We start from the raw sequence: 24340 nt of genomic DNA on the forward strand, positions 1-24340 counted from the left end.
CGGCCGGCGGGGACCCGGCGGAGCGCTCGCGCGTCAAACCACATGATCCCATAAAACATTCATCCGCTCCCGGCCGGCTGCCCTCGCCTCCGCGCCGCCGCCCGACAGCCCAGCCGACCGGGCGGAGCGTGCAGCCTCGTCCCGCGGCCGGGCCGGGGCCGGGCCGGAGCTGCGGCGCCTGGATGCGGACCCGGCCGCGGGGAGACGGGCGCCGGCCCCGGAGCGACTTTCGGTCCCCGACGCGCCCTGCCCGACCCCTAAGATGAAGAGGGCGTCCGCCGGAGGTGAGTGCCGCGCCCGGGCCGGCCGGCGGGCGGGGACCCGGGCGCCCCTCCCTGAGCCGCGGGGCGCGCCCGGGCTGCCGAGGCTGCGGAGGGTTACCGCGCGGCCGCGAGGCCACCGCAATGCTGCCCGGCCCCGGGAGGGCGGAGCCCGCGGCAGCAGGAAAAGTTGCCGCTTCCCTGGAAAGTTGGCGGCGGCGGCGGGGCTAGTGTGGGGGCTGCTGGCTGGAAGGGTGGGGTCCTGCCTCTGATCGCCCGTCCGCGAAGGGGTTAATAAGCAGGTCTGAAGAAACCCGGGTACCGAGCAGAGGTGGGGGGTGTCCAGCCGCCTCCATCCTCGACCCGCGGACTCAGCTCAGGACATCTGGTTTTTCTGGGGTTAGACCGCAGCAGGATAAATGGGGGCGTTGGCGACAGTAGAGGGCGTGGGGGGCGGGGCTGGCCCAGAGCTGTCCCCCCCAGGGGGCGGGCGAGGAGAGGCGCAGCCAAGCACCCCCTATCCGCAGCCTGAGGGTGCCTGAGAGCCCCTGCGGGCTCCGCTGAGGGGCACCAGAGGTGGTGGGGCTCCAAGCACCCCCTCCCTGGCAGCTCTCATGGGACCCTTCCCCCCTACCTGGTGTGAGGTGCTGGGGGTGACCTCCTGTAGGGGGAGTTGGACATGCCTTGCCTGGAGGGTGCTCCCATCGTCCCCCCCCACCCCCCCTTTGCCCCAGGGTGCCCTGCTTATTTCCAAGGTGCCGCAGGCTGCACACGTTTCTTTGCACGTGCACATGTCTACAAGGGCTGCACAGTTGCACACCGCATGTGCACATGCATGCCAGGCTGCCCCGTGTGCACGCGTACACACACACACACACACACGCTGTGGGTGCACATCCATGTCCTCGCCCCCGCCTGCTCGCCCACGGCCATGCGTGCACATAGCGTGCCTGCTGTGGTCTCCACGCTTGGCGCACGCTGGGTCCCCTCCGAGGGACCCATTCTTGTGCCTACATGCACGTGTGTTAAGGGGGAAGCCCTGGGCAGCCAGAGCTCAGAAGGGTGAGAAACCGGCCACAGGATCCGACCCCCGTGTCCGGGATTCTCCCCTCCCAGCCCCCTGGGGCTGTGTATGTGTGAACTCGGTATGCGTCTGCACATGTGTCTCTGTTCGCATGACCATGTGTGCCGGTGAGCATATCGGCATGTGTCTCTTTGCCTCCGGACGTGGGTGCCCCTGTGTGCCCAGGCAGCCTGTGGCCAGGTTCCACCCAAATCTGTAGCAGAGGCCCAGGGAATGTGTGTTGGGGGCCCAGTGCCCCAGCCCAGGGTGTGAGGCCAAAGGAGTGTCTGATTCCTCCCCCTCCCCCCAGGCTGGGGCAGTGGTGGCTGATGGGGGCTGGGACCCACCTAGGCAGGGAAGGCCCATTTCACACCTCCAGGTCAGCACCGTGACACACAGGCCAGACCCCCGGCATGCTCTGCAGTCTGCCACTAGGTCCAGCTCAGGGTAGGAATATGCCCACCCCACGGCTGACCCAGGGTGACCTCAGGAAAGCTCTGCCCCCGGTGCCTAGGGGTCTCCACGGCGAGAGCCTTCTTGATGAGAGGTTCTGTGGTGTGTCAGCTGCCTCAGTTGCTGTGTGCAGTCTGAGGTAAGGGTATTGGTGACTCGCTCTCACTGTGGTGAGGAGGACCCCAGGCCAGGGCTCAGAGAGGCAGGGCCACACCACCTGCTCTCCCCCGCACCCATCAGTGTCCTTGTCTGTAGAATGACGACAAGTAGGTCATCCTTATAGGCTTGAAACAGAGGGGTGGGTCCCACGATGGGGTGGGCAGTGGGGCTGGCCACTCCCCTTTTCTAAGCCTCAGTCTTTCTATCTCTAAAGTGGGTATCATCACCGCTCCCACTTCTACTCCAGTTGAGGTGAGGAAGGAACCAGGTCCCTGCAAGGCTGTTCACAGACCCTGATTCCTGGGTGTGGGGTGGCAGGAGAAGAAGGGCCTGGATGTGGGTCCTGGCTCAGCCACCGATAGTGGTATGACCTTGGGTGTGCAGTTCACCCATGCCTTAGTCTCCTTACCTGTGACATGGTCAGTAATTGGGCCTCCCTCAGGGGTTGTTGGGGACACTTAAAGGGTGAGGCCCCCACAGGGCTCTGACCCCAGTGCTTCTGCCTTCAAAATACTGAAAACACCACCACCCTGCCCCACTCAATGGTTCCCACACAGGGAAGTCCCCCTGGAACCCTTGCACTGCCAGCTGGACCCTCCCTCCTAACCATTTGCAGATGGGAAATAAAGGCCCATCGAGGTCACTGGGGAGTTGGAGAAGGGGGTGGGCAGGTGGGGAGGCAGAGAGGGAGAGAGGGCCCTGTGGGAGGTGTGAAGTGGCCACCGATGTGTCCCCCACACTGGGGCAGCATCTTTACTCTGCCCCTTACCAGCTGGAAGCCTGCAGAAGCCCGACCCTTGGTTTCCCTATGTGAGGACTAACGGTCAGCTGGGGGCCCTTAGGTCAGAGCTGGCTTTCTCCCTGTGGTCATGGAGGAGAGCCTGGCCCAGGGGGTCTCAACAGCCAAGAGGGCTTGTAGGGGGTCCGTAGGAGATGTGCTCGGGCTCTGGAAGGCAGGGGAGGCTGAGGGCTGCCCCAGGTCCTTGGTGGGACCCAGGGTTTGTTTGCTCTTGTTCACTGTGAGTGACGGGCGGTGAGGGGCCTGATGTGTGCAGCTGTCCCCACCCCCACTCTCTAGACTCCGACCTCACCCTCCCTCCGCTGCCCTCAGGACAGCCGGCACGCTGAGCTGGCCCCTCAGTGCTCCCTGCCCCGGCCTTGAATTCATGGCTTTGTGGCATGGAGGCCTGTGGCAGCTGGGGCAGCACCAGGAGGGGCCCAGCTGGTGGAGGCAGGAGGAACTCACCCCCACCACCCCAGGGCTGTGTTTCCTGCTCTCCTGGGCCTGTAGCCAGAAAGTCTCCGTGGAGACTCAGTCTGTGCATCCAGAGAGGGGTCAGGAGCATGAAGAACCAGTGAACTGAGCCAAAGGAATGGGAGAATGGGGGTCTCAGTGAGCATGGGGAATAGGTGTGAGTGGCACTCTGGCCCCCAGGCCCCATCCTGGGGTTCCTGATGGCTCTTGGCCCCGCACAGTCAATGAGGTTCAGGCTGCCCTGTGCCCAGGGCTCTGACCTCTGACCCCTAGGCCAGGCTGCCCGACCTTCTGTGGCCCGCCTGCTCCTGCCCCTTCCAGCGGTCCATTCCCAGATACCACGTTTGCTTTCAGGAACCTGTTCGTTCACTCACTCACTCACTTATTCCTGGCCTGTCAGACTCCCTCTGAGCCAGGCAGGTGAAGGGATGTGGTCCTTGCCCACCTGAGTTTATAGGACTAAATGCTTTAAAGGACAGGTGGCCATGGAGCTGAAAATGGCAGCCCAGCCAGAGCAGCATCCACACCCCTGCATCTCCTGGTGCCGTTGCTGGATCGTGTGGGCCCAGCCGGGTGTCTTGTGCTGCAGTTTCTTCTTTGGTCGCTGTATTTTAAACATTTTGCACGTCGGAAACTGTTCTTGTGTATCATGGGTTTGCGGGTGTGTGTGGAATCCCTTCCCGAGGATGCGCCATCATTTATTTATCCAAACCTGCCTCGGCCTCTCACACTGCCCGCGCTTGTGCAGCTGGACAACCAGAGAAGTGTCCCTGGTGCAACCCTGCTATGTCCCCCGGGGGCGTGGTCAGGTGCCCCTCCCCCAGTAGGAGGCAGGGCCTGATCCCAACCCTTCCCAACCTTTTAAGTGGAGCAGGGCAGAGCCCTCGGGCCTCTCCCATCCCTGGGGTTGCATTTCTGCTACTCACAAGAGCAATCTGTTTCCTGGCCTTCATCAGGAATCCGGCTCTGCTGCTGGTCCAGCCCTAGTGCAGCCCGCGGCGGTGCTTTGGGGCTGTCTCTCTCCTGCCCCCTTCACTTAGCCTCCGCCCTAGCCCCGCAGTGTCCTGACAGTCCTGTCTCCTAGTGGGCCCGCTGCCTCTCCCTGCCTGGGGATAGAGAATGGGCCACGGCGGCCCAGTCCTACAGCCTTGCTAGTGCCCCCCCCACCCCCCCACCCCCGCCGCCAACCCAGGGCAGGAGGTGGAGCTGAAGGGCAGGGCTGTTGGAAGCCCTCCCAGAGGGGGAGGGGCCATGGGGAGGAGCTGTGCTTGTCTAAGGCTGGCCCAGGTGGGCCTGGCAGGTGGTGAGCCCCGGCCAGGCCCTGGCACGTGGAGCTGGGCTGATGGTGACACGGGGAGCCCAGTGGAGGAACCGGGGTGTCAAGAGCTGACTCAACTTTGTTCAGGCAGCCTCCTGGTGCCCCAGGGGGATGCTCTTTGGCCTAACGCCATCACAGATCATGCTCCATGGAACTGAGGTTCCACGGAATGTTGGTGGGGCTTGGACAAGTGTTTCGTGGTCAAGCGAATTTGGGAATGGCTGGGTAAGAGGTGCTGACAGAGCTCCTTTACCACCCCTGTGTAACACACTCAGGGTCTAGTGTATCCAGTAACCTATTTTGGGAAACAGTGGCTGAGGTCCTTTGGAGGACCTGGGTCCATCAAGGGCTCCAGGGTGGGTGGGCCATCCCACACAAATCCTGCAGCCAAGTACCTGGTGGGTGGAGGGACCATGCTCTCCTGGAAGCAAGGCAATGTGCAAATTTAACCTTTGGGTTTATGGCTCTATTTCTTTGCAGCAAATGTCACGGGAAATGTCAGGCTAAGGCTGAAGCTGATGGGTGAGGGGCCCATCGAGGAAGGGGGTGGAGTGCTGAGGGGCTCAGGCCAAGGCAAGGCTCTAAGTTCCTCACCTCCTCCCGGGAGCCCTCTCAGATTGCCCCTCAACTGCTTGGGCCCAGCACCATGTGCCCGGTCTGTCCCAGCCCTTGTGACCTTGTTGAGATGTTGCCTTTATTTACCTCCTGCCAAGCCCAGATGGGGTGGGCTCAGGGACCTGCCAGAATTCTCCCTGCCCTGAAGTCTGGGCAGCCGTTGGATCAGCCTCTGCAGTACCGGCTTGCTGTGTGACCTTGGGCAGCACTGCCCTTTCCTGGTCACCAGAGACCTTGTCCGTAATCCACGGCTGTCGACCAGAGGTGGGATTCCCACTCGATGCCTTCATGGGTGGGAAAACCCTCTGAGTCTGAGGTGTGTGGGGTGCTGGGCTCTGGGGGTGGTGGGGGTGGGTGGCTGGCTCATGGCATCCTGTGGCAGCTCCAGGCACATAGTAGGTGCTCAGTATATAGGGAGGGGCAAAGAGTGGACATGGTAGGCAGGGGAGGGCTCAAGCCCGGCAGGGAATCCACAGCCCCCAAACTTACTGGCCTCCTGGCCTGCCTGGCAGGGCCAGCTCTGAGACCTTAGCCTGACCTGTCATGGAGTTCTGTCTGGCCCTTGCATCCCAGTGGTTGGTTAGCAAACGTTTGTTGCCTCCCGGCTGTGTGCCAGGCCTGTGCAGCTGAGTGGGGGTCTCAGGCTCCTAGGTTGCCCCTGCCCAGCAGCTCCACACCACTTTCCCTACACATGCTGCTCTGCTCCACTGGGTGTCCTGGGTCCCTCAGATTCAGCCTGTCTGGTGGTGATCGCCCTTATACCACCTGCCCCTCCACCCCCTACAACTTGGCCAAAGGTCCATAGTCCTGGCCACCTCCCTCTACCCTTCCCCAAAGTCCAGTATCAAGTCTGACCCCTCCCTGCCCGTCCCCTTTTATCCCTCATCAAAGGTCTGCTGTGGACTAGCTCCCCTCCTGGGCCTGTGGCCTCAGACACCCATGTCTCCTTGTCTACCATCTCATCCTCCTTTCAGGCTCTGAGATGCTTTCCTAAAACATGTTGCCAGCCAGGCCCCTCCTGACTGAACTCTCCTGTGTCTACCGCCCGATGAGGCCTGGACCAGGGGGTCTGGTTTGGGAATGTCTCTTCCACTCTGGCTCCCTGGCTCCAGTGCCTGGCACACACACCTGTGTCTGCCTCCCCACGTCCATGTCCCTGAGTCTAGCTCAGGCCTGGCACCGGTGTGCAGGGAGCCATGAATGGTAGGGTGGCCTCAGGCAGTGCCCTGAGTCAGCTCCCAGGGTCGCAGGAGCTGGTGGTCCTAGCCCTCAGGGTTGGCCATTGGCCATCAGGCGCAGGCCAGTTGCCCAAGGTGGCTCAAGAGGGCGGTCCCCTCCAGGGCACAGGTCTGGAGAGAGAGCAGAGGTGCCAACCTGTGGGGGAGTTGCTCTAGCCGAGGGCCAGTGGGGCTTGCATTGGGAGCCCAGGACTTCAGCCCAGAGCCAGCTGTGCACCTGGCAGGCCACTCACCCTCTGAGCCTCCATGTCACACAGGAGTTTGCGAAGGGGGGTCAGTGGTGAATGATGCCCACAGGACAGCCCCTGGTGAGGGCTTGACTGTCCCAGCTTCTGGGGCTCCTTCCCATTCAGGTGGGACCTCCTGCCCTGAGCTGGAACTTGCCGTGGAAATAGAGGCTGTGATGGGGCCTCGTGGGGCCCCCATGTCCCAGGGGCCTCCTCAGATTCCCAAGTCCTTCCCTGCCCTGGGGACATCATGGTGGCACTCAGGCAGGTGTGTGATGGGTGTGGGCCCCACTGTCCTCTCTGGAGGAGGAGCCTCTGCTGAGCGCATAGGAGGAGCCCCTGTTGGGGCCTCCCTCCCCCCACCAGCCCTTCTGCATGAGGTCCTTGCCACTCGTCCCAAGGGGGGGTCTGTGACCTATTAGTTAATGCCATGGGGACCCAAGTGAGAAATGGGGCTGGGGGGACACAGTGGGATGGGGGTGGGAGGTGCAGGCCCAAGGCAGGGCCAGCGACTGGGGGAGGGGAAGTTGGGGCCCTCATGGGGTGTCTGCCTTTCTCAGTGAGAGGCGGAGGCCCAGCGGGGGCCTGGGGCAGGGGGATGCTGAGCCGGCTGCGGTGCTGACTTGGAAGGAGGTTCAGGGTCTCCCTGCTTCACCACGTGGGTGTGAAGCCTTGCCCCACAGCTCACTTTGCACCAGCCTTCTGGTGTGGCGAGAAGGAGGCCAGTATTCCTGCCCGGTCCTTGGGCAAGATGGGAACCGGGCAGAGGGAGGGTGGGCCATCTGCCCCCTGTGTGGCCTCTGGCCCAGAAGCATCTCCTGTTCCCAAAGATGTGGTTGGAAGCAGAATTCCAGAGAAAGACCAGTCCTGGCTGGCCACAAGGACGCACTGGGCATCAGAGTGGTCTCGGGAGGGCTGTGGGTCCCAAGGTCACACAGGACACCCCATACCCAGCTCTCTCACCTGCCTCCACAGCACACCCCAGCCAGGAACCTGCAAGTGGGCTCTGGTGTCCTGGGCCACCCTCACCCTTCCCAGAGCCCTGCTGTGATCCCTCCCATGCTTTCCACTGCCTCTTCCCTCCCTCTGGCCTGGCTGAGGCCTCCCTGCTCTCTCGGGACACGTCCAGCCCCCACTTGTCCTCAGAGAACACAGAGCTAGCCAGTCACACCCGTCCAGCCCCAGTTTCCAGGCTCCCCAGGGCCTCCCAGAGGATGAGGCCATGTAAGGCAGTGGCTGATGAACCTGGTGGGGACCATGCTCTTAGATCTCCTTGGGGGCTGAGGCTGTGGCCCCCAGGGCCATCTGAGGAAGCAGCAGGACTGTCATGTAGCCCTGGCAGTGAGCAACCCCCATCCCATGCGTGGGGACTAATGGAGGGCGGAGGGGGGGCCTGGGGCTGGGGTTCCTGAGTATGGCCTAGCAGGTGACCCCCCTCCCTTGGGGAGGGCCCTCCTCACCCCTGGTGGGGTTAGCCGTGCACCACAATGCACAATCCAGGTGTGGGCATGGGGATCCCTGGACAGGTCCCCGAGGGCCACTGCCTTCCACCTCTGTTCCCCTGCAAGTGCTTTCTAGCATTACTTTCAGGCCAGCCCCATGCCGGGCAGCAGGGACCTCGAGATTCTTGTGACATATTCAGCCCTCCAGGTCCCTGGGAGACACCCCAAAGCCCACTAGGTACCCAGGGGAGAGAAGTGAGGGCGTGGGTGCTGGCAAGCTGGTGAGGAGCCTGAGGCCTGGGTCCCCCACTGGGCCCTCACCGAGGCCACCCTGGGCCCACGTCTTAAAGAGGCCCTGGAGCTGCTGGCTGAGGGGGAGGGGGCTCCTGGTGTGAGCAGAAGCCCAGAGACTCCGGGACAGCCCAGTGCGTGCGCCGGGGCCCCTGGGGTGGGCTCAGGAGGCCCTGGGCAGCAGGATGGAGGGAGATGGGGTTCAGATGAGGAGATTGTGGGACCAAGAGGGGTGCAGAGGGACGGGTTTGGGGAGCTCGGGCTGGAAGGATGGGGTGGGGGCCGCAGAGGTGGATGGCGGCGTGCCCCAGCAGGAGGCCAGCCCGCTGCTCTGTGCTCCAGCCATGTGACACGTGGCCCTGCATTCCAGCCATGTCCAGGCTGTCTTTCATCTCCCTGCCTCAGCCCCAATTTCTGTCAGGCAGAGGCTGACACGGGGACAGGTGTGACAAGTGTCTGGCTTCCTTTTCGAAAATTGGCAAAAGAAAAACTCTCCCCATAAAGATATTCCATCTACACACCTCCTGGATGTCACCGAGAGGGCCCGTCATGGCTGAGACAGATGGTGGCCCTAATGGACTCTATTCTTCACCTGCTGCTGGAGTTGTGGCCCAGCCCCCAGGCTGGCCTGACGCGTGTGGTGGTGGCGTGGGGGGGTGTCAGTGCCTCTACGGAGCCCTCCCGACGCCGTGGCTGCCTCCCCTGACCCCCAGATCACAGGAAGCCTGATACAGCAGGACCATCCTTGTCAGTACAAGGGGCTCTGGTGGGGCAGTATGTCCCTGGGGTGGAAGGTGGGAAATAGGGAGGTAGGGCTGTAGGCCTTCATGCTTTGACTCCCGCAGCTCATTTCCTGCCGGGTGGCCAATGTGTACTCTGGTGGGTTCACTGTCCCCACGTTGCCCCGAGGCCCAGGTGGGGTCAGGCCCTGCCTGGCATGTCATGCGCACAGGGCCCCTCAGGCCTAGCTGAGGCCCCTTCCCTGCCAAGAACCCTTGGTGGGAGCCCAGAGACCGAGACCCCGGCCAAGCTCCATGCACTCTGCTTGTTCGCCTGCTCCCTCAGTGGCACCCTAGGGCCTAAGTCCAGGTTTCGGGGCAGGGCTGTGGTTGGGGAGGGGAGTAGGATGTGCGTGGTGGGACTCTGGGAAGAAGAGCCTTCCGAGGGGGGTGTCTGGGAACAAGGAGGGGGTGCTGCCTGAGCTCAGGTCAGGTCAGGTCAGGTGCCATCATGCCCTTGGTAGCTGTAGCTTAACTTCCCCTCCATCAAGGGGGACGTGGCCTCTGCCAGGGGCAACATGAGGTGCTCCCGTGGGGTGGGCGGGCCGGGCATTTCCTGTGCATCCACTGTGCGCACCAGGCCTGCGTGAGCTGTGTGGCTTCAACACCCTGTGAGGTGGGGCCTGTCATCTGCACTTTTCAGCCAAGGGAACGGGTTTGTAGAGGTTGGGAGACCGGGCGGGGACCCCACAGCACGGGGCTCTTGAAAGGGACTCCCACTGCCTGGGGTTGGCCTCACCCACCCTACCCTGGGCCAGCTTCCCCATCCAGTGTCAGCACATGAGACCAAACGGAACAAACTAAAAACTCTTCTGATTTTACCAGTTCATGTGCATTGTAGAAAAATCTGGAAAAATATACCGGAGTTTTAAGAAATTTGTTGTGCTAATCAGCTGAAGCTGTGATAGCAAAATGCTACAGACGGACACTCAAACCACAGAAATGTATTTTGCACAGTTCTGGAGGCTGGAAGTCTGAGATCAGGGTGCTGGCAGGGTCGGTTCTGGTGAGGGCTCTCTTCCTGGTTTGTAGATGGCCGCCTTCCTCACGTTGCTCACAGGAAAACAGTCTCTCAGGTATCTCTTCTTATGAGGGCACTAATCCCATCATGGGGCCCCACCCTCACAACCTCATCTAAACCTAATCACCTCCCAAGGCCCCACCTCCAAATACCATCACATTGGGGGTGAAGGCTTCAGCATATGAATTTGGGGGGTGGGGCACAGACATTCAGCCTGGAACAGAAGTGAAGCTGCCCTTGGCATCAGGCACTGCTGCCTCGCCCTGTGGGGATGTCAGTGCCCCATGGACTCTCCTGGGCCTGGACACCTTTGGGACAGCCATCTCCACAGCCTCACACTTCTTACATTCACGTGACGGACGTTTATGGAGCATCTCCTGTGCCGTCACCAGCCCTAGTCCTGCCCCAAGGAGCCCACGGCCCGGGGGTGCAGAAACAAGCAAGGTAAACCTGCCAAGTTGACCATTGAGGTGTGGGGCAAAGGGGGCACCTGGCAGCGGACAGAGGTGGGGGTTTCACGGACCCTGGGAGTGATTTGTCAAGTTCTCAGACATAGCCTCCCCCTTTTACAGATGACAGGCCCGGCTCTGAGAGGCGGAGGTTGCTCGCCATGCCTGAGCTGAGCAGGGCGACGTGTCTGGGCTGGGGTGACCTGGCTCATGACGGGGGCAAGCCTGTGACCAGGGAACAGTAGGAGGGTGGGCGAGAGGCAGCTGGCTGCCTGCCCAGTGGGTTGCTGGATTTTTCTGATGCATCAACAGAAGAGGTGCAGGGGCCTGGGCCACGGGGTGCTGCTCTGAGCAGGCGGGGCCTGTGAGGGCCGTGGGCACCAGCCATGGGCACCCCATTCCCCGCGCGTCTGCTTCCTCCTCCACACCGGGCTCCCCTGGCCCCATGGGGCCACGCGGTGAGGGGTCAACTTGAGGGAGGCCTTCGGGGTGCAACCCTTCTTTCCTTGGCTCAGTGGTTATTGAGCACCTGCTGTGTGCAGCCCCTCACAGGCCATCTGCAGGTGAGCAGGCCGAGGGCCTTCCAAGGGCACTGGGTGGGGAGCAAGTCTGTCTGACCCAGGCCTGGGCTCACGCTGGGGACACTTGTGTGTTGGGCTGAGTGAGAAGGGAATGAGGATGTGAATTCGTTAGGAAAATTTTTAGGGAAAAGGCAAATGCCTTCATCAGGCTTGAAGTCAAGCTGTGCCGGCCTGGGTGGGCAGGCAGGGGAGGCCAGCTGGGCGCTGGGTATGTCCTCTGTCGGGTGAAAGGCTGGGCTGCCTGGGTCCTCAGGTGTACACAGGGGGGATGAGTGGAGTGTGGCCTGCAGATGGCCCCCTGCCTCCCGATGCCTGGCCACGGCAGTCCCCAGCAATGCCTTGGGCCTTCAGGGACTCCTCCCCAGCCTGCCCGTTCCTCTGCCAGGAGCATCGGTGCCCTGGGTCCCGTGAGGCGGGGGGTGGGGTGGGAGAGGCCATGCTGGGAACCTGTCCCGGGGGCTGGTGCTGAGGAAATGAGGCCACCGTCCCAGCCCCGCCCCCAGGGCAGCCGACCCCCTTCTGCTGCCAGGAGCGCCTGGTGCATCAGCCTCAGGAAGTAGCCGAAATACACTGACCTGCTTTTCCAGGAGGCAGCGGCGCGCCTGGTCCTCCCACCCTCACTGGTGAGAAGCCGCCAACAATTTCCATCCCAAATTGATTTCAAATAAGGAAGAGTTATCACACACAATCATATAGGAATAATTTATCACGCGTTAATAAAAGGGCAATTACTTATTCACGGCACCCCTGCCTGCGTGTCATGCGTTTGGATGCAGAAACACGATTGGGGCTCTCCTAGAGGCCAAGGTCAGGGGATCCCTCCCAGGGGAGCCCTCCCAGGGCCTGCAGACCCCTACCCGAGGGCCCGGGTTTATCCGCTGGATCCCCTGCTCCTGAGGGTCCCCGGTCTGGGGTCAGGGTGTCGGATCTGTGACCCCGGAGCAGGCAGGGCTGAGGAGGGACAGTGGGAGGGGCTGCCTGGAGGTGGTAGGACTGTGAAAGGCCCAGGGCACACATGGATCTTCAGGTTGGAAGCTGTCCCTTCAGGAGTCTGGATTTCAGAGGCCCCTGGAGCCAGGAGCTTGGAGTGTCCCTGAAGGCTGGGGGCGTCCTTGGCCACCCTTGGCTGAGCAGCCGCTGAAGAGCAGCCAGACGCTGGGCTGAGCACCAGGAGGCTTCGAGAGCTCTCAGTCCCGCTTTCTCTTCCTGTACCTTGGAGACGCCTGCTGCTAACCCACGTTCGTCTTCACCTTCTGGCAGATATGCTTTATTTTCTTCTTTTTATTTATCTCTGTTTCTGAGATTTCATTGCCAAGTATGCAGTCTTTTTAAAAAGATAACACTGTGGTCGGCCATATCTTGCTCAAAGTGAAAGCCTGCACCCAGCCCTCAGAGGCTGGTCTGGGGCATTGGTTTGTAGCCCTCCTCCAACCCACCTGCTGTTGCCGTGTTCCCTGTTTTTCCAGGTGGTTACCTTCACATTTCCATGTCTCCTACCCCAGCCCCCTCTTCTCCAGCACACTCCCCAGTGTGGCTGTCTCACTACCGACAGTTACATTCATAACCAGTGTTTCCTAATCCGGGTCACATGAACGCTTGTCACTGCCTGACTACAGGGGTGACCCTCTCGCTCTCGTCTGGCCTTTTGTTTCTCCTGGAGTTTACAGTTGACTTTGTCTTTTTTCTCTTGTCCCATATGCCACCCTCACGTGCTTACTCTTCTCTGTGTCAGGCGTTCTACTGGGTGTCTCGTTTTCCCCAGGGGAAGTCTCCCTCTAGGCCTTTGTCCTGCTGTCCCCTCCTGGGCTGGGCATGCTGGGGCCCCCTCACAGCTGCCCCTGACTGCCTTTCATCACCCAGTGTTTCTTGGGGTTCATGTTTATGTCCTGTTTTAGGTGAAGCACATTCCCAGCTAACCATCTAAGGAAGGCACAGTGAAGAATCATTCTATGAGCCCTTGAATGTTAGCAAATCTATTCTAGCTGGATTGGCCCAGTCCAGAATTCCAGGTTGAAAATAGATTCCCCCCAGAGTTTTGAAGCCGTTGCAGTTTTGTGGTCTTCTGGCGTCCAGTGTGCTGTGGAGAAGTCTGCTGCCGTGTTGCTGTTCCTCTCTTGACCCCCAGAGACCTGAAATCGCACTGTGAATGTCACGTGTTGTGCCAGGCACACACCCAGGAGAGCCTTCAGCTCTGGGAGATTTTCGGGTATTATTTCTTTGATAACTTTTTCCCTCTATTTTCTGTTTTCTTTCTGGAATTACCTAAGACAGGTGTTGGATCTGTATTTGTCTTCTGAATCTCATCATTTTTTCCCTGTGTCTCTTTTTGTTTTTCTTCCTGGAAGACTTCCTTAACCTTGTTTTCCAACCTCTCTATTGATTTGGGGGATAATTTTAGCAATTCTATCTTTAACTTCCAGGGACTCTTCTAGTTTTCTGATGGCTCCTTGTTCATAGCACCCAGTTCTTGTTTTAAATCCTCTTCTATTCCTACGAGGACACTAATTAGATTTTCCCTAATTTTTATCTGTTCGCTGCACTGTCTCTGCTTCCTCTGGAGGCATTGCCGTGATTGCCAGCATTGGCACCTTTTCCAGACACCTGGTTTTCTGGTAGCGTTTACTAGGGAAGCATGGGAAGTGGCGGGATGCTCTGCTGATAGTGGGGCTTGTCGACTGGCAGGTGTGGGTGGTCAGGCAGGAGCTGCTCTGGGCACGCCGGAGGCCATGGTGGAGATCCTTCCTCTGGACGTTTCTCCGGGGGAACAGCCTCATCACCCTGCTCCCTAACCCCTCAGCAAGTACGGCATCACTGTCCTGGGTCTGGGGTGGGATGAACACAGATCTCTGACACGGGTGGAGGGTGGGCACAGAGGGGCCCGCCGAGTGTGCCCGTGCTGCGGGAGGAGCAGCAGCAGCTTGTGAGGCCATTCCATCTGTGCTGGGCTCCACGCCTGTCTCCGAGCCTCCTCCCTCCACTGAGGCTGAGCTCGGTGGAGGCAGGGAGGTTGCCCTAGGTGTGTTCGCAGCATGGCCTGGTTGCCGTGCCCTCCTCCCACCCAGACGCAGCCTCTCATGGACAAAGCAGGGCTATCATGCCAGGCAGGAGGGGCCTCAAGACAAGTAGAGAGATCAGCATGGCTGCGGATGCCACCTGTGAGCTGTGGGCCTCTCCTGCCTGGGGTCCTCACCTCAGACAGGGCTGCCCAAGGTCAGAACGGCAGAGGCCCCACACCAGCCCCTGGGGAGGCAGGGTGTTGGCCACAAAGCCAGAGCCTGGGTGGAGGTGCTCAGGGGGGTTCCAGGCTGGAAGCATCTTGGGGCCCCGGGGAGGCGGGTCCTGGCCTGTTGTCATCCTCATGTCACTGCTGTAGAGACAGCTTCCCCAGCCTCTTGGTGAGGGTGTACAGAGCTGGCATCTGAGCCCAGGGCTCCTGGACCCTGGGGTCCACCTCGGGCAGCCCATGGAGCAGAAAGCTTGGGGTCAGAGAGCCCAGAGCATGTGTTGGGGGGAGGGGCTCAGCAGCTCACCTGCTGCAGTGGGGCTGCTTCCCCTTTTTGTTATCTGGGTCACTTGGGGCTCAGGGCCTGCCCTGGTCACTTGATGTGGCAGGAGGGGGCTCTTGGACCCCGTTCCCTGGTCTTGCTGGTTCCCTGTGGTCACCACGCCTTGATAAGGCTCAGTGCCCTTGTCTGAGGAGTGGGGTTGATGGTCATCTCCTCGTTGTGCTGTGGGATGTAGCGAAACCTCCAGGAGGGAGGGGCATCTGTGACTTGGGCGTTCCAGGGAGGTGAGGGCCCCATCTCCCCCAGCTCTCCCCTCCACTGGTGCTTGGTGCTGTGTGAGGCTGAGATGTCAAGGTGGATGGACAGGGCCTCCCTGGGAGACAAGCTCGACCAAGAAGGCCCTCATGGCCTCAAGGCACTGCTGCTGGAATGCTCAGGGCTGTCTCGTGTCTGCCCAGCGCTGTCCACCCACTCACTCACCTCTGGGATGGTGGGGGTCTCTCCTCCTCAGGACCCCACACCCTCCTCTTTGGCTCTGTGGCCAGGTCACACAGGGGTTGGCTCGCTGGCCCACTAGCATCACACTGTCCACTTGGCTGGGAGGAGGGTACACAGCAAGTCAGTTTTGACGCACTTCCCAAGATGTTAGGATTCAGGCCTCGGCTGACAACTCTTCCCATTTAGGAACAAATAACAAAGGTGGGACAACTCGGTCCAGGAAAGGAGAGAGGCACTGGTGTGCAGGCCGCCTTGCCAACAGGCTTCCCCGGACCATCCTGTGGACCCACGGCCCCTGGATGCAGTGACCTCAGTCGGTGGTGACTCAAATGGGAGCGTCTCAGGCTGAGGGTCCTGGGCCCTGCACTTGCCTCTGGCCAGGGGTGCTCAGCAGACCATGCTGGTCCTCCCCACGGTCTCTCTTGGCGAGTGCTGCCCCCCACCCTCACTCTCCCAGCTCAGTTTCAAAGCCCCCAAGCACCCTGCCCATGTTAACCCCTTCTCGGGGCCCAAGCCACACTGGTCGGGAGTGTTTGCGAGAACTCGGCTCTCCTGGGACAGCGAAGGTGGGCTTCAGTCCAGCTGCTCCCTCCAGACGGGGCTAATGCGCAGCGGCCCAGAGGCCGGATGGGCTGATCCCCAAGGGTGAGCCGTCAAGGGCCTCCGGAGACCTGCATTTGTCTTTCCATAGCCAAATAGATGCTGCTCGGGCAGAGGCCACCGCCTGCCTTTTCGGTGATGTTGACAAGTGCCAAGGGCTCGGGAACACCTGGGAATGTGCCCACCCATCAACTCCCGCCACAGAGGAGAGCAGAACCCCTCGGCCTGGCTCCTGGCTCCTGGCTCCTGGGTGGGGCTCCCATGTCTGCCAGCCTCTGCACAGCAGCCCCTCTGCTGTTTGGCTGGCTCGCCTCTGTGCCCTGATCACGCGGGCCCCAGCAGCACAAGTTCCAAGAGTGCGTTCCTATTGTGTGTGCCCATGGCGTGCACACCCCCACCCCGAGTGTGCACCCCAAGCGTGGGCTCCTGCACTGCGTTTGCCCTGTTGGAGGCTGCCGTCAGGGCCTCGCAGGAATGGTCAGCTTCGTGTTGGCGGTAGATGCAGGGTCCCGGGAGGAGTGTGGGATGGATTGCGGGGAGGGTAGGACCCATGTTGGCCCTGCCAGGCTAGGCGTCCAGTCCTGGACAGGAGCTGGCAGTGGACGGGGATCTGGGCAGGCGGGTGGGCACAGTGGTAGGTGTGTGGCGGTAGGTCCCAGGCCCTGGCACAGGGAATGCCCCTTCTCTGAGCCTCCCTGGGGCAGGGGCATGTCGGCCACTGTCCAGTTTCTCATTAGCATCCTCTGGGGACTCGAGCCTATACTGGCTGCCGGATTGAATTAGCCTCAGGACCCTGGTGAGCTGGTCGTGGAGACAGAATTCTCCAGGTAATTAGGCAGTGGGCGTTTGTTGATGGCCTGATGGAGTGGGGGGTTTGCTGGGTGTCGGGGGGACAGGGGTGTCCAGCCTCTGGGGGGAGGAAATGCTGGCTGAGTCTCTGCTGCAAGTGTGGGCGTGGCCTGCATGGGCAGGGTCCTGGGGCTGGACGAGGCTTCAGATGCTGGTGTCATGAGCCCTCCATGTGGGGCTCCTGGGTGGGAGCCGAGGGAGGTGGGCTCTGGGTGAAGAGCATGTGGACTGGACACGGTGAGGCTCCAGAGCCTCCAGGCTGGCAGCCTGCCCTTGGCCAAGGATGGATTCCTGAGGCCTGCTGGCTGGGCCCAGTGTCCTGCCCATCAGAGGGTGTTCTTGGACCCGCACCCTGGCAGTGAGCTCCAGGGCTCCTCCCTTGACGTCTGCCTGCTGACCGGGGCCAGCTCAGGGCTCTTTGGCCCCTTCAATCCCCCACGTGACACCTGTGGTCAGCCCGCTCCTGGACCACAGGTGTCACAGCCAGGACCACATCCCGACCACAGGGCGCCCCCTGGGGAACACGCTAGTGGGTGGGCTCTGCATTCAGGGCCTCCAGCTCCCAGGCAGGCCAGACCCTCCCCCGCCACTCTCTGTTTCCTTGCCTTGTAAGGGCCCAGAGCTGCCTCCCAGGTGCTGTGTCGGCTGGAAATTTTGGGTTCCAGGTGGGGCTGATGGGTGAGGTAGGGGTGGGGGAGCTTTAACTTTTTACTGCCCAGCAAGGCTTTTCAGCAACTGGACACCACAGGGCTGGGAATCCAACCGGCTCCTGGGCTGTGAGCAAGAGACGCCCGCCATCCCCCACCAAGCCTCATTCCCTCACCTGTAAAACGGCTAAATACACTAGCCCCTGGGAGAGCTCACCAGACAGAGGGACCTGGCCTGCTCACCCTGGGTCCACCCGTGCACAACACAGTCAGGAGGCCGGCTCTGCCCACAGTGGGCCTCAGTTTCCCCCACTGCACGCAGCTTGGCCTGGTGTTTGGAACTGCTCAGCCCTGTGTCCAGTACCCTCCTGCCACGGTAGGTCACCTTGCCCATTATCCACCTGGCCAGCCCGCCCTGCCCTGCCCCGCAGCTGCGCCCTGAAAAGATCAATAAGGAGGGGGCCTTGAGGGGCACAGCCGGGCAGAGAGCTGGTAGCCACACCCCTGGAGACGCAGGGCTCTATTGAGGGTGGGCTGCCTCACGGGAGCGGCTGCCACCCTCCTCCCTGGCACCTGAGCCAGAGAAGGGGACCAGGAAACGCCCTGGCCACGTGTGCTGCCGCCACGCATGTCTATGCCTGGAGGACGGACGGAAGGTGGGTGGTGAGTATGAGAAACAACGATGACCAAGGGGGGACAGATGGACGACGGGGGTGGGTGGTGAGCCCATCGCGAGTGGGGGGCTGGCAGGGATGGGAGGGGTATGGGTGCAGCCGTGACGGGTGCCTTGACCCTCTGCAGTGTGTGGACGCCACTGGCTCCCACCCCCGCTCGGAGCTATTTCTGGCCTGGCTGTGCTGACTATGGCCTCCTGTTCTGCCTTGTAACTGCGATCTGTGACATGACCCTTCATGGGACGTACTTGGTGTTCGAGAGGGTCCTGAGCAGACTGATGTCCTAGCTATGCTACGGCGGTCTGGCCCCTCCGCGGACGGCTGACCCCAGCCTCCAGGGGGGTGTGCAGCAGCTCAGAACCTCCCGGAAACGTCCCCTCCCAGCCACCAAGAGCACAGGAGGGAGCTGCCCACACTCTCCTGCCGTGGCCGCATAGTGGCCGCTCTTCAGGCTTGGGCTGGATGTCCCTCCTGCCCCTTCTGGCAGCTCTGTGGCTCCTTCTCTTGTCCACCTTTCCTCCTGGACCGGCTCTGAGTGGGAGCAGGCCATGGTTTAACTGCTCACTGCCTCGGTTTCCTAATCTGTAAAATGGGCTCACGACACCAAAAAGAAAATTGATTCTTATGCAGCTCCAACTCATGCCTCATCATATCGGCTGGTGGACCCTTGTAATGACCCCCAAAGGGGGTGTTACAGCCACCCCATAGCCGCAGGGAGGCATAGAGGCCCGAGGGCACTGAGCCCGTGCTCTGGGCTTCCAAGGCTGCCAGCCCTGTGCCATCTCTTCGGCCTCGCTTGTAGGGGCAGAGGCATCCCCATGAGACCTCAGGGGAGCTGTACTCCTGCAACCTCAGCCCAGGCTGGGGGGCCCCGGGAGAGGCAGGGGCCAGGGAACACACTGAAGACCTCCCCGTGCCTGCAGCCTCCAGCACGCCCTGTTTCTGAGCTGCTGACCTCAGCAGCCGCCTGCCCACTTGCCCACTGGCTCCTGCGGCTGCTGATGACTCCCCAGAAGCCTCCACCCCTCCTGGCTCCCCTCCCTTCTGCTCCCCTCTCCTGCTCCCTCCACCTTCCTCCCCGCCCCCTGCAGTGGCCAGGAGCTGGATCAGGGTGAGCAATGCAGATGGCCTTTGAGGCCACACGCAGGCCTGATGCCCCCCAGCCTCCTGGGCCTTGTCAACTGGCCCGGAGGAGAGACCCTGAGCAGAGTCTGGTAGCTGTGCCCCCACCCCCAAGGCCGGAGTGGCTGGTCCTCCACCAACCATAGCCCTAGTGCCCCTGCCCCAGCTCCAGAGCAGACCAGGGCTAAGGTGGGGGCTCCTAGCCATGACCCAGGGGTCCCCTCCGTGGGGAGGGCACTAGAGAAAACCCCTGACCCATCCATTCTGTGCTGAGGCCCGAGGAAAGAGGAGGGATGGCAGGGGAGGGGCCGGCTTGGGTTTGCAGGAAGCTAGCTGAGGGGGCCTGGTGGCCTGGTGTGGGACCAGGACCCTGGTGTGCCTTGCGATGATTTCTGTGTATGAGAGCCGGGCGGGGCAGGGCTGTTTTCTCACCCTGTGTGCAGGAGGCAAGCTCCCACTGGACCCGGTGAGGCTGGGCGTGACTGGGAGGTGGGGCCAGGGGAATGGGCCGCTGTCTGGGGCCAGTGGGAGGGTTGGGGGGGAGAGAAAGGAGAGACAGGTGAGGCAGGATGCAACCTGGGGGCCTCTGATGAGTGGGCAGGACCAGCGAGTGCAGATCTGCAGGCCAGAGAGGCCTCAGGCTCCGGACTGCAAAGCCAAGGAGGATGGGTTGGGGGGTGGGGGCTGTGGGATGAGAGGATGGGCTGGGAGGACAGGCTGGGGACGGGGTGGGGGGACGGATGGGGAGGACTTTTAGGGTTGGGAGGGATTAGGTGAGTGATAGGGTCCAGGGGTTTGGGCCAGGGTACACCCTCCCACTACCTGGTGGGGCCTCCAGGCCCCTGCTGTGAGAATGAAAACATGACACAAAGTTGGGTTTGATTATCTCATAGAAAGATACCCCCTCTGCTTGCTCAGCAGAGGGGTTGCCATGGAGACCAGCAGGCAGGCCCCAAGGGGGCCAGGCTGGAGCCAATTACTGTGGCTGAGGCGAGGAGTGAGCCCACCGCCGGCCGCTATGCTGACAGCAGGGCCTGTGCTGAGGGACCGACCATCAGAAGTTGGTTTCCAAAAAGCAGTTGCCTTGGCGAGAGGGGAGCCATGTCTTCGCGCCTGTTGCCCACTTCCTGGCAGGGCCGAGCCACATGGCTGCTCTGCCACTTTCCCCCATGCGTGGCTCAACACTGGTACCTATCTCAGGGCATACATAGAGCGGGCACGGCCCCAAGCCCATGGCTTATAGCTTTCCGGGGGCCCCGCTTAGCGACGGCTGGAAGCTGGAGGAGCTGGCCGGTTCCAGTGGTCAGCTGACCCCAACCCAGCCAAGCTCACAGACCATGGCTGCAGGCCTGGGAGCCAATGGTCAGGGTGCAGTGGTAACAGTGCAGTCGGTGATGTGGTGGGTATGGTCATGATGGACGGCCGCTGGCAGCCAAGTTGGTGGTGTGGCCCAGCCCGTGGTGGTGAGGTCCAGAGTCTGGCCTGATGAGTAACTGGAGCCCCACCTCACCCTGCCCCAGATTGTCCTCTGCCACAAGGTCTCGGGAGCAGGAAGTACTGTTTTCATAGGACAGTCACATCCCGTGGCAACAGTGAGATGCCGTGGGAGCTGGCTTAATCAGGCCCGACTTTCCAAAGGAGGCCCATAAGGAGAGAGCCAGGAGAGGATGCCAGCAGTTTAAATAGAATAGCTGAGATGCCCCCTCATGGCCTCCTGTGTGCAGCCAGCCCAGGGAGGGGCACCCAGGGCTTGGGCAGGGGGTGGTCCTGGGGCTGTCATGTCCCCAGCAGCCAACAAATGGCCTAGCCTCAGTGGCCACCAGAGCACAGGGGACAGAGGAGGCGCCTAGGCTGTGGGGACGGTGCTCCCAGTCCCGGAGGACCAGAGTCTGGGAGGGCGTATTCCTTGTGACCGCTGGACATGCCCGGCTTGCTGGGCCTCTGGGCTTGGGGCAAGCGTCTGCACTGGCCCTGGCAGAGAGGACTTAGTGGGGGTTCGGGGCCCAAGGTCATGGTTCTGGGTTGGGGAAGGTGGCCTGTGGGCCCCTCCTTTCTCCCTCCTGGCTCCAGCCCCAGCACTTAGCCGGCCTTATGTCTGCAGAATCCTGCTCTCAGCTGACTGCCAAGGAAGGTGTTAGCTGTCAACGCAGGTGTTAGCTGTCAACGAAGGTGTTAGCTGATAACTCAAGTGTTAGCTGATAAGCCATAACCCTCCCAGGGGGATTCACATTTTCATAGACTTACTCCTGAAGGCGGAAAGAACCTTCAGCATTCAAAGCAGTGGCTCTAATGGTGGGATGATAGGCAGGGAGCTTAGTATTGGGCATGTGGCCCTGCTGGTGAGCCCAGCCTGGATACAGCACCCCAGGAGGGGTCTCCTACCCGGTCTAGGTCTTTGGTGAGACCCTGAGACCGGGGAGGGAAGAGGGGAGCTGCAGCCCCCTGGGCTGGGGCGGAACCTGCTGGGAGCGTGTCTTGGCAGGAGGGTTGGGGGCAGCTGGACTGTGCAGAGATTGGCCGGGAAGGAGTAAGCTCCTCGCCCAGGGAGGAGACCAAGCAGAGAATGAGGCCGAGGGGAGGAGGCTGCAGGAGGTGTTCTGAGCCAGGCCAGGAAGCAGTAAGCGGCAGTGAGGAGGGCATGTGCAGGAGGGAGCAGCCTGCCTGAGGGGCTCACGGGGCAGGACTGCAGTGCCCCCAAGCCCTGGACCTGCCTGCCCTGCTACGCCTGCCCTCAGGGCCTAGGCTCCTGGTCTGTGTTGGCAGAGTTGCTCTGGAGCCTGGGGCTGCTGTGGCAGTTTCCTGTGTCCTGTTGGTGGGACCAAGACTCCTGCAGGAGGGCCACTGGGGCTGTGGCTCCCGGCTTCACCAAGGCCCCTGCAATTTCTTGGTTAAAGCACAGCTCTCCGAGGTGGGGAGGCTCCCTCAGAATCCAGGCAGGCCTTGGCCCCAGGGGCTCTGGGGGCCTGGGCAGGGCACCAGGTCTGAGTCACAGCCCCACCCTTCCTGCAGCCCGAGAGGACCCTCTGGGAGGGCTGCTGCGGAAGCTGCCAGGAGGCAGGCCTGGCCATGATCCTTGGCCCAGGGCTCCTCTGCATGAGTGGAGCTGGCCTGGTGCTCCAGTGTTTACCGGGGCCTCTCTCTCTGCCTGGCCTGTGGGCTGATGGGACAGGGACAGGCTGGGTCAGTGCTGGGATGGACAGGGACAGCGGGCAGGCCCACGGGGGCTTGGTGTTCACTGGAGTCCGAGAAGGTATCTGCAGGTGTGCATGTCCATCCCAGGAGGCCTTCACTTGGGCCTTGGTGGTGACCTGCTAACCCCGAGTGGCGGCGGGTGCGGGTGTGTTAGCTCGTGTGTTTGAGTGCCAGGCAGGGTGACGTGGGCGTCTGCAGGCGACGTTTCCTGGTGTGGAGCTTTCGATCCCTTGGAGGGCTGTTGTGCAGCAGCTTCCACCTGGCGGGTGGGGCAAGGATCACAGCACCTGAGTTCCCAGGGGCGGCAGCATATCCTGGGCCCAGCCCCAGCCCCTCCTGCACAACCCCAGCCTTGCAGGAGCCCCTGCCCACGAACTGCCCTCTGCTCTGCCCACAGGGAGCCAGCTGCTGGCCTGGGTGCTGTGGCTGCAGGCATGGAGTGTGGCGGCGCCGTGCCCGGGTGCCTGTGTGTGCTACAACGAGCCCAAGGTAACCACAAGCTGCCCGCAGCAGGGTCTTCAGGCCGTGCCTGCCGACATCCCGGCTGCCAGCCAGCGCGTCTTCCTGCACGGCAACCGCATCACATACGTGCCAGCCGCCAGCTTCCATGCCTGCCGCAACCTCACCATCCTGTGGCTGCACTCGAACGCGCTGGCCCACATCGACGCCGCCGCCTTCGCTGGCCTGGCGCTCCTGGAGCAGCTGGACCTCAGCGACAACGCGCAGCTGCATGCCGTGGACCCTGCCACGTTCCGGGGCCTGAGCCGCCTGCACACACTGCACCTGGACCGCTGCGGCCTGCAGGAGCTGGGTCCCGGCCTGTTCCGCGGCCTGGCTGCCCTGCAGTACCTCTACCTGCAGGACAACGGGCTACAGGCGCTGCCCGACGACGCCTTCCGCGACCTGGGCAACCTCACGCACCTCTTCCTGCACGGCAACCGCATTTCCAGCGTGCCCGAGCGCGCCTTCCGCGGCCTGCACAGCCTCGACCGCCTTCTGCTGCACCAGAACCGTGTGGCCCGCGTGCACCCGCACGCCTTCCGGGACCTCGGCCGTCTCATGACACTCTACCTGTTTGCCAACAACCTCTCTGCACTGCCCGCGGAGGCCCTGGCACCACTGCGGGCCCTGCAGTACCTGCGGCTCAATGACAACCCCTGGGTGTGCGACTGCCGGGCGCGCCCGCTCTGGGCCTGGCTGCAGCAATTCCGCGGCTCCTCATCCGAGCTGCCCTGCAGCCTGCCCCCGCGCCTGGCTGGCCGCGACCTCAAGCGCTTGGCCACTGCCGACCTGGAGGGCTGCGCTGTGGCCGCCAGACCGTTCCGTCCCTTCTGGACCGGCGGGCCTGCCGATGAGGAGCTGCTGGGGCTGCCCAAGTGCTGCCAGCCGGACGCTGAGGACAAGGCCTCGGTGCTGGAGGCCGGGAGTCCGGCCTCGGCTGGCAACGCACTAAAGGGACGTGTGCCATCTGGTGACAGCCCGCCAGGCAACGGCTCTGCCCCACGACACATCAACGACTCCCCATTCGGGACCCTGCCTGGCTCGGCCGAACCCCCACTGACCGCGGTGCAGCCTGAGGGCTCCCAGCCACTGGAGCCCCCCACCACGGGCCCTCGCCGGCGGCCAGGTTGTTCCCGCAAGAACCGCACACGCAGCCAGTGCCGTCTGGGCCAGGCGGGTGGCGGGGGTGCTGGGGCTGGCGGGGCTGGTGGGGTGGAGGGCTCGGGTGCCCTGCCTGGCCTCGCCTGCAGCCTCGCCCCCCTGGGCCTCGTCCCCCTGGGCCTTGCGCTGGTGCTGTGGACAGTGCTCGGGCCCTGTTGACCAGCCACTGAGCGCAAAGCCTCTCTCAGCAGCCAGGTGTGTGTACATACGGGGTCCCTTCCCACTGCCAGCCAGCCCCGGGTGGCAGGCCCTCCCTGACGGCGCCTCCCGCCTGCCCACCTGCCCGTCCCATCTCCACCCCGTCATGTTTACAGGGCGTGGTTGGGGCGTTTGTTCCAGAACGCCGCCTCCCGCCTGGATCGCGATATATAGAGATATGCGTTTTATTTTACTTGTGTAAAAATATTGGACGATGTGGAATAAAGAGCTCTTTTCCTAA

At 62.1% G+C, this 24340-nt stretch overlaps 1 protein-coding gene across 1 annotated transcript; it reads left to right on the top strand.

The window, feature by feature from the left end:
* RTN4R (reticulon 4 receptor) lies at window positions 1-24340 on the top strand. The gene is made up of 2 exons (XM_067699845.1): window positions 1-284; window positions 22637-24340. The coding sequence occupies exons 1-2, from the start codon at window positions 263-265 to the stop codon at window positions 24058-24060; spliced, it is 1446 nt and encodes a 481-aa protein (XP_067555946.1). The 5' UTR covers window positions 1-262; the 3' UTR covers window positions 24061-24340.

This window comes from Pseudorca crassidens, chromosome 12, assembly GCF_039906515.1.
Source record: "Pseudorca crassidens isolate mPseCra1 chromosome 12, mPseCra1.hap1, whole genome shotgun sequence".
Taxonomy (NCBI): Eukaryota; Metazoa; Chordata; class Mammalia; order Artiodactyla; family Delphinidae; genus Pseudorca; species Pseudorca crassidens.